The sequence below is a fragment of the Heloderma suspectum genome, chromosome 16 (assembly GCF_057233095.1).
Source record: "Heloderma suspectum isolate Gila_16-S chromosome 16, 16-S_ref, whole genome shotgun sequence".
NCBI classification, from domain to species: Eukaryota; Metazoa; Chordata; class Lepidosauria; order Squamata; family Helodermatidae; genus Heloderma; species Heloderma suspectum.
In genome coordinates this window covers 11503181-11515941 of record NC_139473.1, presented here as the reverse complement: position 1 = coordinate 11515941, position 12761 = coordinate 11503181, and the positions used below count along the sequence as shown (strand labels likewise).

Genomic DNA, 12761 nt, shown 5'->3' with positions numbered 1-12761 from the left:
AGTAAAGCATATTGCTGTGAAGCACCTTGGTGAGCTCCTTTAGAGTTCTTACTGGTTCTGACTGAAACCCAGACCAGATTCACTACCCCACTGATATCAGAGCCACCAGCCTCCACTGGGTGCCATCAGGGTAGGACTTTCATAGAATCATAGAATAGTAGGGTTGGAAGAGGCCTATAAGGCCATCGAGTCCAACCCCCGGCTCAATGCAGGAGACCAAGTCAGAGCATCCCTTACAGATGGCTGTCCAGCTTCATAGAATCATAGCATGGTAGGGTTGGAAGGGGCCCCACTGAGCAGAATGAGGACAGCCCCCAAACCCAGCAGGGGCTGATGGCACCTCTGGTTGGTGGACAAATAGTCTGACCCGGCCACTCACATTCCTCACTGCTCTCGCCATAGCAAAACAGTTATTGAGCTGGCAGATGGAAATTGTTTTCACATTCAAGCCAGCTGAGAGAGCACACTGGTTTTTTTTTTTTATAGGACTCTGTTTAAGAGGGAAGCAAAGAATCAGGCGCCCTGAGCCAGGAATGTTATTGCTTTTTGCTCATTGACTCATATGCGGGATGTGACGACACCAGTCCCAATGCAGGAATTACAGAAGGCAACAGACAGCTTGGCAGCCTGTGCGTCAGCTTCATGAGGGAAAGCTGACAACCTGTCAAACTGTCACACGAGGGGCAAATATTGTTGTTGGAGAAACCAAAGCATTATTGGGGGTGGGGGGTGGAAACCAGATGATAAAAGAGAAGCAGAAGCCTTCATGTTGACCGCGACAAGCTAAAAGAACAATCAGAGAAGGCAAGTTTACAGCCTGGGAATCTTTGGGGAACTGGAGAACCGCATGAAGTCTAACTAGATGCACAATTCTGTGAATCGAACTGGAGCCCCAAGAAAATGGGCACCGTTCTCTAGGGATGGCAGAGAATTCTGCCACGGACTCCAATGAGGCCGGATTCTTAGAATTCCCCCCCCCCCGGAGTCCATGGCGGAACGGACCACCCTACCCCACTACTCCGTGAAGCCCGACCTGGCCGGATCCTACCTGGCAGGCTGGCACCGCCGGCTCCGGATCCGTCCAGGTCCGTCCGCAGCCCTGTGTGGATGCAAAATGGTGTCCGGCATAGCAGACACCATTTGCATCCTTCGCTTTTTGCCATGATAGGCTACGTAAATCTTTACGTAGCCTATCATGGTCAAAGGGAGGCACGCAAATGGCGTCCGCTACACTGGACGCCATTTACGTGGCAACGGCCAGAAGGCTGGCTGCAGATGGGCCCGGCCAGCAGCTCCATGGACTCGCCGCGGAACGGAGCCAGGCGGGAAGGATTCTGGGGGAGGGACGGATCACCTCCCCCCCCTCAGCGGATGCCCCGGACCGGATGGGTGAGTGGGGTTCGTACACCCCTACCATTCTCCCAAGAGCCCTAGCAGACACTACGGTTCACCAAGGTATTTGCAACACCTGCCCCGAATGCAACCAAAGGCAGGGGAAAGGTTATGTCCAGTTTTCAGGCACATTTAGGGCACAATCCTAACTAGATAGGCAGCTGTCTCCAAACTCAGAAGCCACCACTTTTCCAAAGCAAGGCAGGAGAGGCACGGGGGGGGGGGATCATGCCTTGCTATTTTTTGCTAGACAGCCATTTTCGGCTATCTAGCAGCGAGCGGGCTGACCAGGAGAGGATGCTGCTGTACAACACATAGGATGTGTGGTACCTACAGCTCCACTCTCCCCACCCCAGAATGCCCCCCAGCCCAGCTCCTTTTCAGTCGCTCTGCACTCCTCTTACAAGCATGGAGGATGGGGCTGCTCCACAGACAAGGGGAAAGGTCAGTTTTCCAGGAAACGACCTCGGAGAACAGGCTCTGAGGTCGGTTCTTGGAAAAGAGCATATCCTATAGCCCTCTAGACAGTGTCTAGTGGCCATAGGATTGCTCCCTTAGCAATCTATTTATTTCATTTATATCCCACCTTGTACGCCCCCGCCATGGGCTGCTAAGGTTTGGAGGTGCCGAGATAATGATAAGCCAGACCCAGGTTTGCTTACAAGGAGCCTTTACTGAGTACTTACAGCACACAGGTGTACCCAGTGGTTGGATCAGACAGCTTCTCTGAACCCAGAGCCATGGGGTACAATGGGTTTTATACCATACATGTCAGCAATGAGGCAGCATGACAGAAGCCAGCGTTAATTAGCGTTCATCTGCACCTTTCCCAGCATAGACTTACAGTGCTTGGTCAGAAGGAAAACAATCAGAACTTTCCCAGCACAGCCACCTGTAACTCGGCATAAACATGGCCTCACTTCTCAGGCACATCTTAGGCCCTGACAAGATACTAGCCTTCATTAGCATGGAATGTGCTGAGGCCACGCTATCGACCTTTGACTCATCTCACATGCCCAGAGGCCCACTAGCAAGGAAATTGCACCAATAACGAACCTAAGCCAAGCATTATGGATCTCTAGGCCCCACTTAAACTACAGGTGACTTGGTTACAGGCCTGGGGCCAATACACACCTTTCTGCCAAAACATGTTTTAAAGAAAACATTTTAATTAAAACATAGCATAAAGAACAAATACATTAAAAACACAATTCAAAAAAACACAACAATTAAACAGCACCAACCCATTAAAAAACCACAGAGGAACAGACCAGCTCATATGCCAAAGGCCTCTCTGAATAAAAAATAGTATTTGCCTGTTGGCATAAGGATGACAGAGAAGAGGCTAATCTAGCATCCCTAGGCTGGGAGGTCCAGAGCCTGGGAGAAGCCTAACATTTTGCAGTCTCCACCATCACTCTCAATAAGGACATATTACCTATTTTTCTGAGGTGTTTCACATAGCGCATCGTTCAGCTATGGAACTTGCTTCCGCAAGATATAGTGATGGCCACCAACTTGGATGCCTTCAAAGGGGGATTAAAACAATTCATGGAGGATGAGGCTATCAGTGGCTACCATACTTCCAGTTGCTGGAGACCATGGGCGGGAGGGTGCTGTTGCACTCATGTCCTGCTTGTGGGTTTTCCATGGGCATCTGGTTGGCCACTGTGTGAACAGAATGCTGGACTAGATGGACCCTAGGACTGATCCAGCAGGGCTTGTACTTGATAGGGTTGGTAGAGAATTGTGGGGAATTGGTCAACAAACTTTTTGTTTCCTTACCAGAAAGTTTCTTGAATGCCTCTGAGGAACAAATCAAAAGCAATATAAGGAAGGTTTGAGACACTTGTGTCTTCTGTACCTGATCAATATTCGATGTATGCTGAAAAGGATGATGAGAACGCCAACAATACTTGCATGTATACAGAACGTTGGCATAGGGATGGATAGATAGATTGTTTAAAATCCATTCTATCTGTGTTTCACCGATTGTCAGGTACCTTTCGTTTCATCATCCGCCCATCGTATTTTTTTGTTGTCTGAATTTGCTCAAATTCACATTTGCGCATATGCACATAGGTGAAAATGCACAAATTCCCCCCAAATGCACATTTTCATGCTTTAGCCTATGGGGGAAACACGCATCCTTGCCTGGGGTTTTTTTAAATTATTTTGCGTATTTTTCTACAGTGAAATTTGTGTGAAATTTGGGAAAGTTAGAAAAAATGGTCCGCAAATCCACAGAACCCGCCTGATCAGGGAACAGCCAGTCCACAGAGAAATATATGGGTCATGAAAATCCAAACTCATTTGATTCCATTGCAGAATTCTCCAACATCCCTAAGTTTGAGGTTGAAAGCTGTTCACATGTATCAGCACCACAATTTTTACAGTAACACAGCAAGGTAGCCTGGATGGAATTCATACTTTATTGATATCTGTCATAAGGCTGTTTTCCATCTACAACTGTATGTCCCAGTTCCCCATCAATCCCCAACTGGGAACAAATCAGGATTGCTCCTGTCACAGCCAGCTACTGTTCTATGACCCCAATCCCCTCTCTACATAATGATACAGGGTTTGTAAACTCCGATATAAGACTAGCTCCCACCATGATAGTAAACCTGTGTCTGGGTTATACCACTTCAGCTGTGTGTCTGGGCTATACCACTTCAGACTGAAGATGGAGGCTCACATGATTGAATGTTCCTCTTTCCAAAAATCGCCCTGTACATAAATATCTAGCATTTCAGGGAGAAGGCTAGGTTAAAATCCTCTCCCTGATGTGCTAGCTTCTAGGTTGAAGCTAGGTTGGCACCTCTCTCTGTTGTCCTTCCACCAGCAGGCAAATATATTTTTTATTCAGGCAGGATTTTAGCATGTAAGCTGGTCTGTTGTTGAAGGGAGGGGTTAATTGGTTGGGTCTGTCCATTTCTTTTATTCTTGTGTTTTTAATTGTGTCTTTACGGATCTAATTTCCTTTTACATTTTGACTAAGGTTTTGTTTTAACACATGTCTTCTTGCTGTTTGCCACCTTGAGGGCCAGTTTTGGTGGAAAGGCAGGACATAAATTAAATAAATAAATGAAACAACTAAAAAGCTGCTGTGCCCTTCCCCTAGTGCGAATCATTTTTCTTCCTGCAAAGCAAAAGCTCACCGCATATGATTTATATGGCCACGGCCAGAGCTCTGCTTCAAAGCAATTCCATTTAATATCATCGTTTAGGACATGAATCACCTCAGCCTTCAGACACGAGGGAAAAATAATCATCAGGCACACTGAGATTAAAAATAGTGCAACAGCAGAAATGAACACAAAACATACAGCAGGGAGGGAGGGAGGGAGGGAGGGAACGTTCCCGTTTTCCCTCCTCCTTGCAGAATTGGAGGCAGGTTGGGGAGGAGATGAGAGGGTTTATAGATAGGAGGAGAAAAAGCAGCTGGTCCTCAGGAAAAACAATGCTAATCTTCCCTTCAATATTTGCTTTTAGCCATAAAATCCTAGATGTCAGAAAGACAGCAGCAGGACATAACTGGATTTCGGGGGACCCAAAGCAGAGCAAACACGTGCGCTGCAGAGAAAGGTCTGTGCAGAGTTGTCCTGGAACAGCACACCTGAAGGACAGCCTCTGTCATCAGCCAGGGAACCAAGAACCCCTGGGGGGGCTGAACCTCCGGCCTCCCAGGAGGAGTATGACCGCAAGGCCGTGACTGCAAGGCATCTCGGCCATGAAGCTGATTGGGCGACTCTGGGGCAGTCACTCAGTCTCAGCCTAATCTACATCACAGGGTTGTTGTGAGGACAAAGATGGAGAGGAGAAGGGCCTTATACGCCGCCTTGGGCTTCTTGCAAGAGGAAAAAAAACTTACTCGAGATAAGATGGAGGTTCTTTTGGTGAAAGAAGGAGGAAAAACACCTTCTACCATCTGTTAGCAAGAGTATTCAAGACACCTCTCCTCCAGCTGCGCACAGCATGGTGCTTTAGGGGTCATGTGCATGCATTTCCCTACATGCGCACTGGAGACAATACGCACTCGCCAACCAGAGATTCAGCTTTGACTCTGTCTGAGGAGGGAGCAAAGCCCTGAAGAGCAACACATCTGGCAACTCGCATCCATGACATTTGAACGAGGCACTCAGAAGTTTAGGGCCAAATGAAATTCCTGAGCGCATTTCACGGGTCATGTTCTTTTAGAAACAGAAATAGCAAGCATGGCAAGGAGGTGGTCAGGATCGGGACTGTGAAATAAATGGAGAGTTAATATTTCCCGCAAAGCTACTTTTCTCCCCAGCCGGAAATGTTGCTAGTGTTACTTTCCTTCTTGGGGCGAATAGCAACTTGGGGGGGGTCATCATGAACATGGCATAGGCGAGAAGAGTTACACCCCATCTTTCCTATCTGCTGTGGTCCCAGTCCTCCCCCATCTATCAGCTGTCCCCCCACCCCCACACCTTCTATTTCTTTTCATTTAAAAAAGAACCCAACAGGCTAGTTGTCAGGGTGGAAACTGAGCCCAGAGAGCCTCAGAGCAGTTCAGATTCTGAGGAGGAACAGCTATCTGTGGGAGAGGGGCCAGCTCATCCCTCCCAGGCTCAGCACCTGGCAGAGATTCCTCCTGCCAGCATTCCTAAGATAGATAGCGACCCTGGCAGTGAGGGAATGTGGGAGGGGGGCTTCTTAGATGCTCGATGCAGATGCAAAGAGCAACAAGCGATGGAGGGCGCAGAAAGGAGGCATAGCGCCCGTTTGGCGCGCCAGCAACGGCCGCCTCCCATGGACCCAAGGGAAAGAGGGAGGATCTCTCATTCGCCCGCAAGGAAGCTCACGCCTCGCCGCACGGGGCCTTTCCAAATTACAGCCCAGATTAACCCTGTTGCTTTTCACCTGGCTCTCCCCCCGTCCATGAAGATCCATCCTGTTTTTCATTGGTCCTTGCTGTCCCCCCTGGTTTCTGGCGACGCTCATCGCTTGGTCGGCTCCCCCCCGCCGCCAGTGCTAGTGGAGGGGGAGGAGGAGTTTGAGGTCGCAGAGATTCTGGACTACCACCTTTCTCGCAGCCGCCTGCAATATCTAGTGGACTGGAAGGGGCCAGATGAGAGATCCGGGGAACCCGCAGAAAATGTGCATGCTCCGTTGCTGCTGAGGCGCTTCCACCAGCTGTACCCCCACAAACCCGGGGCCCCAGGGGAGGAGCACGAGGGGGGGCCTCATGGAAGCAGGGATGATGTCAGGGTGGAAACTGAGCCCAGAGAGCCTTGGAGCAGTTCAGATTTTGAGGAGGAACAGCTATCCGTGGGAGAGGGGCCAGCTCATCCCTCCCAGGCTCAGCACCTGGCAGAGATTCCTCCTGCCAGCATTCCTAAGATAGATAGTGACCCTGGCAGTGAGGGAGTGTGGGAGGGGGGCTTCTTAGATGCTCGACGCAGACGCAAAGAGTGATGAGCGATGGAGGGCGCGGAAAGGAGGCGTAGCGTCTGTTTGGCGCGCAAGCAACAGCTGCCTCCCATGGACCCAAGGGAAAGAGGGAGGATCTCTCCCTAGCCCATAAGTTCTGGGTCTCCAAGTGACTCTCTTTCAAATGGGGATCAACTGCCTACTCGAAGCATAGCCCACTCTGCTGTTCCTTGCTTTAGTCGCTGGTGATTAGCATCTGAAAGGGTCATTAAGTTGTAAAAGGATTAAAGCTTTGAAAAGAAACCTTCCGTCTGTGTCTTGAGTTGGCTATTGGAATTTACTGGGAGAGGCCGCCAGAGCACACCTGACACTAGTCCTTTGCGACTAGAGATCCTGAAGAATATTGATTCACATTAACAACAAATTTAACAAGGCATCCCTAAATCAGAATAATAATTTATCAGGGATAGGTACCAGAAATGGAGGCCTGTCCCTGATGAATAGGCACAGTTGGTGCATATGTACATTATCCTCAGCAAACTGCTCCAGATGGCTCACGCAAAGGTTTCAAGGCATGAACTAGGGGCCTGGAAGCTGGAGGATGGGATTTAATATGAGTTAGAAGGGACTGCATGCACCTCGGAGCCCACTTGAGGCGCAGAAGGGAATAAGCGTTTGCAACATCAGCTGTGCTTGGCAGGCCGTGAAGGCTCACGACAAGCCGTGGCATCTGCGGAGTGGAACTTAAAAGACAGATTCCGATGTGAAATAGCTGAGTGGAGGTTCATGAAGAGCAGTTTCCCCTAACGTGGTCAGAGAAAGCTGATCCAGAGATTGAACTCTATCTCTGGTGGCTTTAGTAGGGATGAAGGCTTTTTACCACATGAGGAGAGCAATCCTGAGGCCGCTAGGCAGTGTCTAGATGGCCGTAGAGTTTTTCGGTTTCTGGGAAATGCACTCCCCAGCCCCACCGCCTCATAGACAGCACGGTTCTGCCCCGTCTCCATGCTCGTAACCACAGCACACAGCAGGCGAAAAAGGGCATTCCCAGGGGAGGGGAGGAGACCGTCCAGGCTCCCTCCACCTCCCATTCCAACATCCCCAGCTAGACAGCCAAACTTGGGGCAGAATGCATTCATTTTCTGTATGCAGAAAATGCAGGGCGGCCAGAACACGGAGGAGTGAATCCATGCTCCACCCACCCTGCATTGGATAGTTGGCTGCCTCCGAGTTTGGAGGCGGACACATATCCTGATAGGATTGCACCCTAAATGTGTCAGTCACCTCATCAGTGCAAGGACATCTGTGTTGTCACCCAACAACTGTGTTGTGAATGGCCAACGAATGGCCAACGAATGGCCAAAATATTGTAAATATTTTTACAATATTTTTTTTAAAGAAAATGTCTTAACTCTTTTAACCTGGTGTTTTATTCTTTCACCTTGTGGTTCACCGCTCGGAAATCTTCTAATGTGGAGCGGTATATAAATATTGTAAATAAATAAATTAAATAAATATGGAAATTGTCACTGGCTGTACTTTCTGCATTTCAATCCCCTCCAGCCACACTACTTACAATTCCCCCTCTCCCCACCCCACATGTGGGTGGAGGGAGAGAGAGAGAGAGATGATAGATAGACACACTGTATGTACTTGGAATGCAGGATGACACTTCATGCATCTGATGAAATGGTCTGTAGTCCACAAAAGCTGATGCCATAATACATTTAGGGCACAATCCTATGCATGCTTAGACAGAGAAAAGGCCTACAACTCCCAGCATGGCATGCTCGGAGTTGTAGGCCTTTTCTCTGTCTAAACATGCATAGGATTGCACCCTTACTAGCCTTGTTTTAGCAAAGAAGACCGTTTTAGCAAAGAAGACAAAGAAGACGGCTGCACCCTTACGAGCGTTGTGAGACAACTGCAGAGGCAAAGGGACATCTGATATCAGCAGCGTGTGCCCACAGTGATATAAACACTGATTTAATATGAACGAAAGAACTGATTACTCACTTGATCTTCAGGCCAGCAAGCATGGTTTTGTCAATCCTGGAAAAGAGGGAGGAGGGGAAAGAACGTTAAGTGGTTCATTCTTTTTGTCGATATCATTGTTAGATGTCTCAGATGGCTGTTTCTTCTTAAGCTGTGGCCTAAAGACAGGCAGAGTTGTATCTATTCTGCAATCGCACCCTATAATGACAGGAAGTAGGACTTGGTACTGAGCATCCTAAACATCTGAGCCTTCTTTTAAAAAAAAAAAAAAACGCAACAACTTTCTAGTCCTTAAGGTTGAGGACATAGGTTTGAAAGTGCGTGGCTAATTCATAACAAAAGCCCTGGTGGATCACACCAAAGTCCTATCTAGTCCAACACCCTGTTTACCGCAGTAGCCAGCCAGATACCTCTGGGAAGCCCATGAGGACAAGATAGCCCACTCCTGCAGTTGTTCCCCAGTAGGCAGCGTGTAGCCATCATGACTAGTAGCCATCAAAAGCTTTGTTCTCCATGAACTTGTCTAATCTCCTTTTAAAGCCATCTAGATTGGCGGCCCTCACCACACCTTTGGGGAAGGAATTCTTTAACTATACCCTGTACTGGTCTTTGGATGTGTTCAATGACTGGATTCACACAACACACTAACCCACATTCAGTGGTTGAGTGTGGGTTGTTGTTGAACCGTGGGTTGTTGTTGTACCATGGGTTATTGGAACCCATGGTACTACCTTCCAGACCATCTGCTCCCATCGGTAGTGCATGCCCTGGTCTCCTCTCATTTAGACTACTGTAATGCGCTCTACGTGGGGTTAGCCTTGAAGACAGTTCGGAAGCTGCAGCTGGTACAGAACACAGTGGCTCACCTGATTAAAGGCAGCCGCCGGCGAGATCACATCACTCCAGTCCTGAAGGAGTTGCACGGGCTACCAGTTGTTTTCCGGGCCAAATGCAAGGTTTTGACCTTTAAAAGCCTATATGGTTCCGGCCCAGACTATCTCAAGGAGCGCCTCCAGCAACACCAGACAGGCCACTTAACAAGATCAGCCTTGGATGGCCGTCTCTGTCCCATCAGCCAGGACAGCTAGGCTGGTGAGGACGAGGGAGAGGGCCTTCTCTGTGGTGGCCCCCACTATATTACAAAAATATTATGTTTTTAATGTAGAATTTTATTGCTTTAAACTGTATTAACAACTGTATTGTTGTACATCCTTCAGCAAAGGAAATGGTTACCTTGTCATGGTGCTGGAGCTTGAGCACCTCAATGACGTCATGAGCTAAACCATGAAGGGACAACCAAGATGGGAAGGTCATGGCAGAGAGGTCAGACTAAATATGATCCCTGGGGAAGGAAATGGCAACCCACCCCAGTATTCTTGCCATGAAAACTAAATGCATCAGTACAACCAGAGATATGTCGGTATACTATTGGAAGATGGGACTCCCAGGTCTGAAGATGGTCAAAATGCTACTGGGGAGGAACAGAGGATAAGTTCAACTAGCCCCAGATGTGATGACGCAGCTAGCTCAAAGCCGAAAGGACGGCTAGCAGCCTACGATGCTGGTGGTGAACGACGAATCTGATGTTCTAAAGATCAACACACCATAGGAACCTGGAATGTAAGATCTATGAGCCAGGGCAAATTGGATGTAGTTATTGGGGAGATGTCAAGATTAAATATAGACATTTTGGGTGTCAGTGAACTGAAATGGACTGGAATGGGCCACTTCACATCAAATGACCACCAGATCTACTACTGTGGACAAGAGGACCACAGAAGAAATGGAGTAGCCTTCATAATTAATAATAAAGTGGCTAAAGCAGTGCTTGGATACAATCCAAAAAATGACAGAATGATCTCAATTCGAATTCAGGGTAAGCCATTTAACATCACAGTGATCCAAATATACGCCCCAACCACAGATGCTGAAGAAGCAGAAGTAGATCAGTTCTATGAGGATCTGCAGCACCTACTGGATAGGACACCAAAAAAAGATGTTATTTTCATTACAGGAGACTGGAATGCTAAGGTGGGTAGTCAAACGACACCTGGAATTACAGGCAAGCATGGTCTGGGAGAACAAAATGAAGCAGGACATAGGCTGACAGAATTTTGCCAAGACAACTCACTGTGCATAACAAACACTCTCTTCCAACAACCTAAGAGACGACTGTATACATGGACTTCACCAGACGGTCGACACCGAAATCAGATTGACTACATCCTTTGTAGCCAAAGGTGGCGGACATCTATGCAGTCGGTAAAAACAAGACCTGGAGCTGATTGTAGTTCAGATCACAAACTTCTTATTGCACAATTTAGAATCAGACTAAAGAGAATAGGGAAGACCCACAGATCAGTTAGATATGAGCTCACGAATATTCCTAATGAATATGCAGTGGAGGTGAAGAATAGATTTAAGGGACTAGATTGAGTAGATAGGGTCCCGGAAGAACTATGGACAGAAGTTTGCAACATTGTTCAGGAGGCGGCAACAAAAAACGTCCCAAAGAAAAAGAAAACCAAGAAGGCAAGATGGCTGTCTGCTGAGACACTGGAAGCAGCCCAAGAAAGAAGGAAAGCAAAAGGCAACAGTGATAGGGGGAGATATGCCCAATTAAATGCAAAATTCCAGATGTTAGCCAGAAGAGATAAGGAATTATTTTTAAACAAGCAATGCGTGGAAGTGGAAGAAGAGAATAGAATAGGAAGGACAAGAGACCTCTTCCAGAAAATTAGAAACATTGGAGGTAAATTCCAGGCAAAAATGGGTATGATCAAAAACAAAGATGGCAAGGACCTAGCAGAAGCAGAAGAGATCAAGAAAAGGTGGCAAGAATATACGGAAGATCTGTATAGGAAGGATAATAATGTTGGGGATAGATTTGACGGTGTGGTCAGTGAGCTAGAGCCAGACATCCTGAAGAGTGAGGTTGAATGGGCCTTAAGAAGCATTGCTAATAACAAGGCAGCAGGAGATGACGGTATCCCAGCTGAACTGTTTAAAATCTTGCAAGATGATGCTGTCAAGGTGATGCATGCCATATGCCAGCAAATTTGGAAAACACAAGAATGGCCACCAGATTGGAAAAAATCAACTTATATCCCCATACCAAAAAAAGGAAGCACCAAAAACAGTTCAAACTATTGAACAGTGGCACTTATTCCACATGCCCGTAAGGTAATGCTCAAGATCTTGCAAGGTAGACTCCAGCAATTCATGGAACGAGAATTGTCAGATGTACAAGCTGGGTTTAGAAAAGGCAGAGGAACTCGAGACCAAATTGCCAATATCTGCTGGATAATGGAGAAAGCCAGGGAGTTTCAGAAAAACATCTATTTCTGTTTTATTGACTATTCTAAAGCCTTTGACTGTGTGGATCATCACAAATTGTGGCAAGTTCTTGGTGGTATGGGGATACCAAGTCATCTTGTCTGCCTCCTGAGGAATCTGTATAACGACCAAGTAGCAACGGTAAGAACAGACCACGGATCAACGGACTGGTTTAAGATTGGGAAAGGAGTACGGCAGGGTTGTATACTCTCACCCTACCTATTCAACCTGTATGTAGAACACATCATGCGACGTGCTGGGCTTGATGAAGCCAAGGCTGGAGTTAAAATCGCTGGAAGAAACATTAACGATCTCCAGTATGCAGATGATACCACTTTGATGGCTGAAAGCGAGGAGGAGCTGAGGAACCTCATGACGAAAGTGAAAGAAGAAAGTGCAAAAGCTGGGTTGCAGTTCAACCTCAAAAAAACCAAGATTATGGCAACCAGCTGGATTGATAACTGGCAAATAGAGGGAGAAAACGTGGAGGCAGTGACAGACTTTGTCTTTCTAGGCGCAAAGATTACTGCAGACGCTGACTGCAGCCAGGAAATCAGAAGACGTTTACTTCTTGGGAGGACAGCAATGACAAATCTTGATAAAATAGTGAAGAGCAGAGACATCACACTGACAACAAA

At 47.5% G+C, this 12761-nt stretch overlaps 1 protein-coding gene across 2 annotated transcripts in view; it reads right to left on the bottom strand.

The window, feature by feature from the left end:
* The window catches only part of RAP1GAP2 (RAP1 GTPase activating protein 2), a 242911-nt gene that overhangs the window by 222103 nt on the left and 8047 nt on the right, over positions 1-12761 (bottom strand). For both annotated transcript variants that reach the window (XM_084823044.1, XM_084823042.1), the window contains exon 2: positions 8809-8844. In XM_084823044.1, the coding sequence (XP_084679170.1) occupies positions 8809-8844 (36 nt within the window). The remainder of the gene's footprint in view (positions 1-8808; positions 8845-12761) is intronic.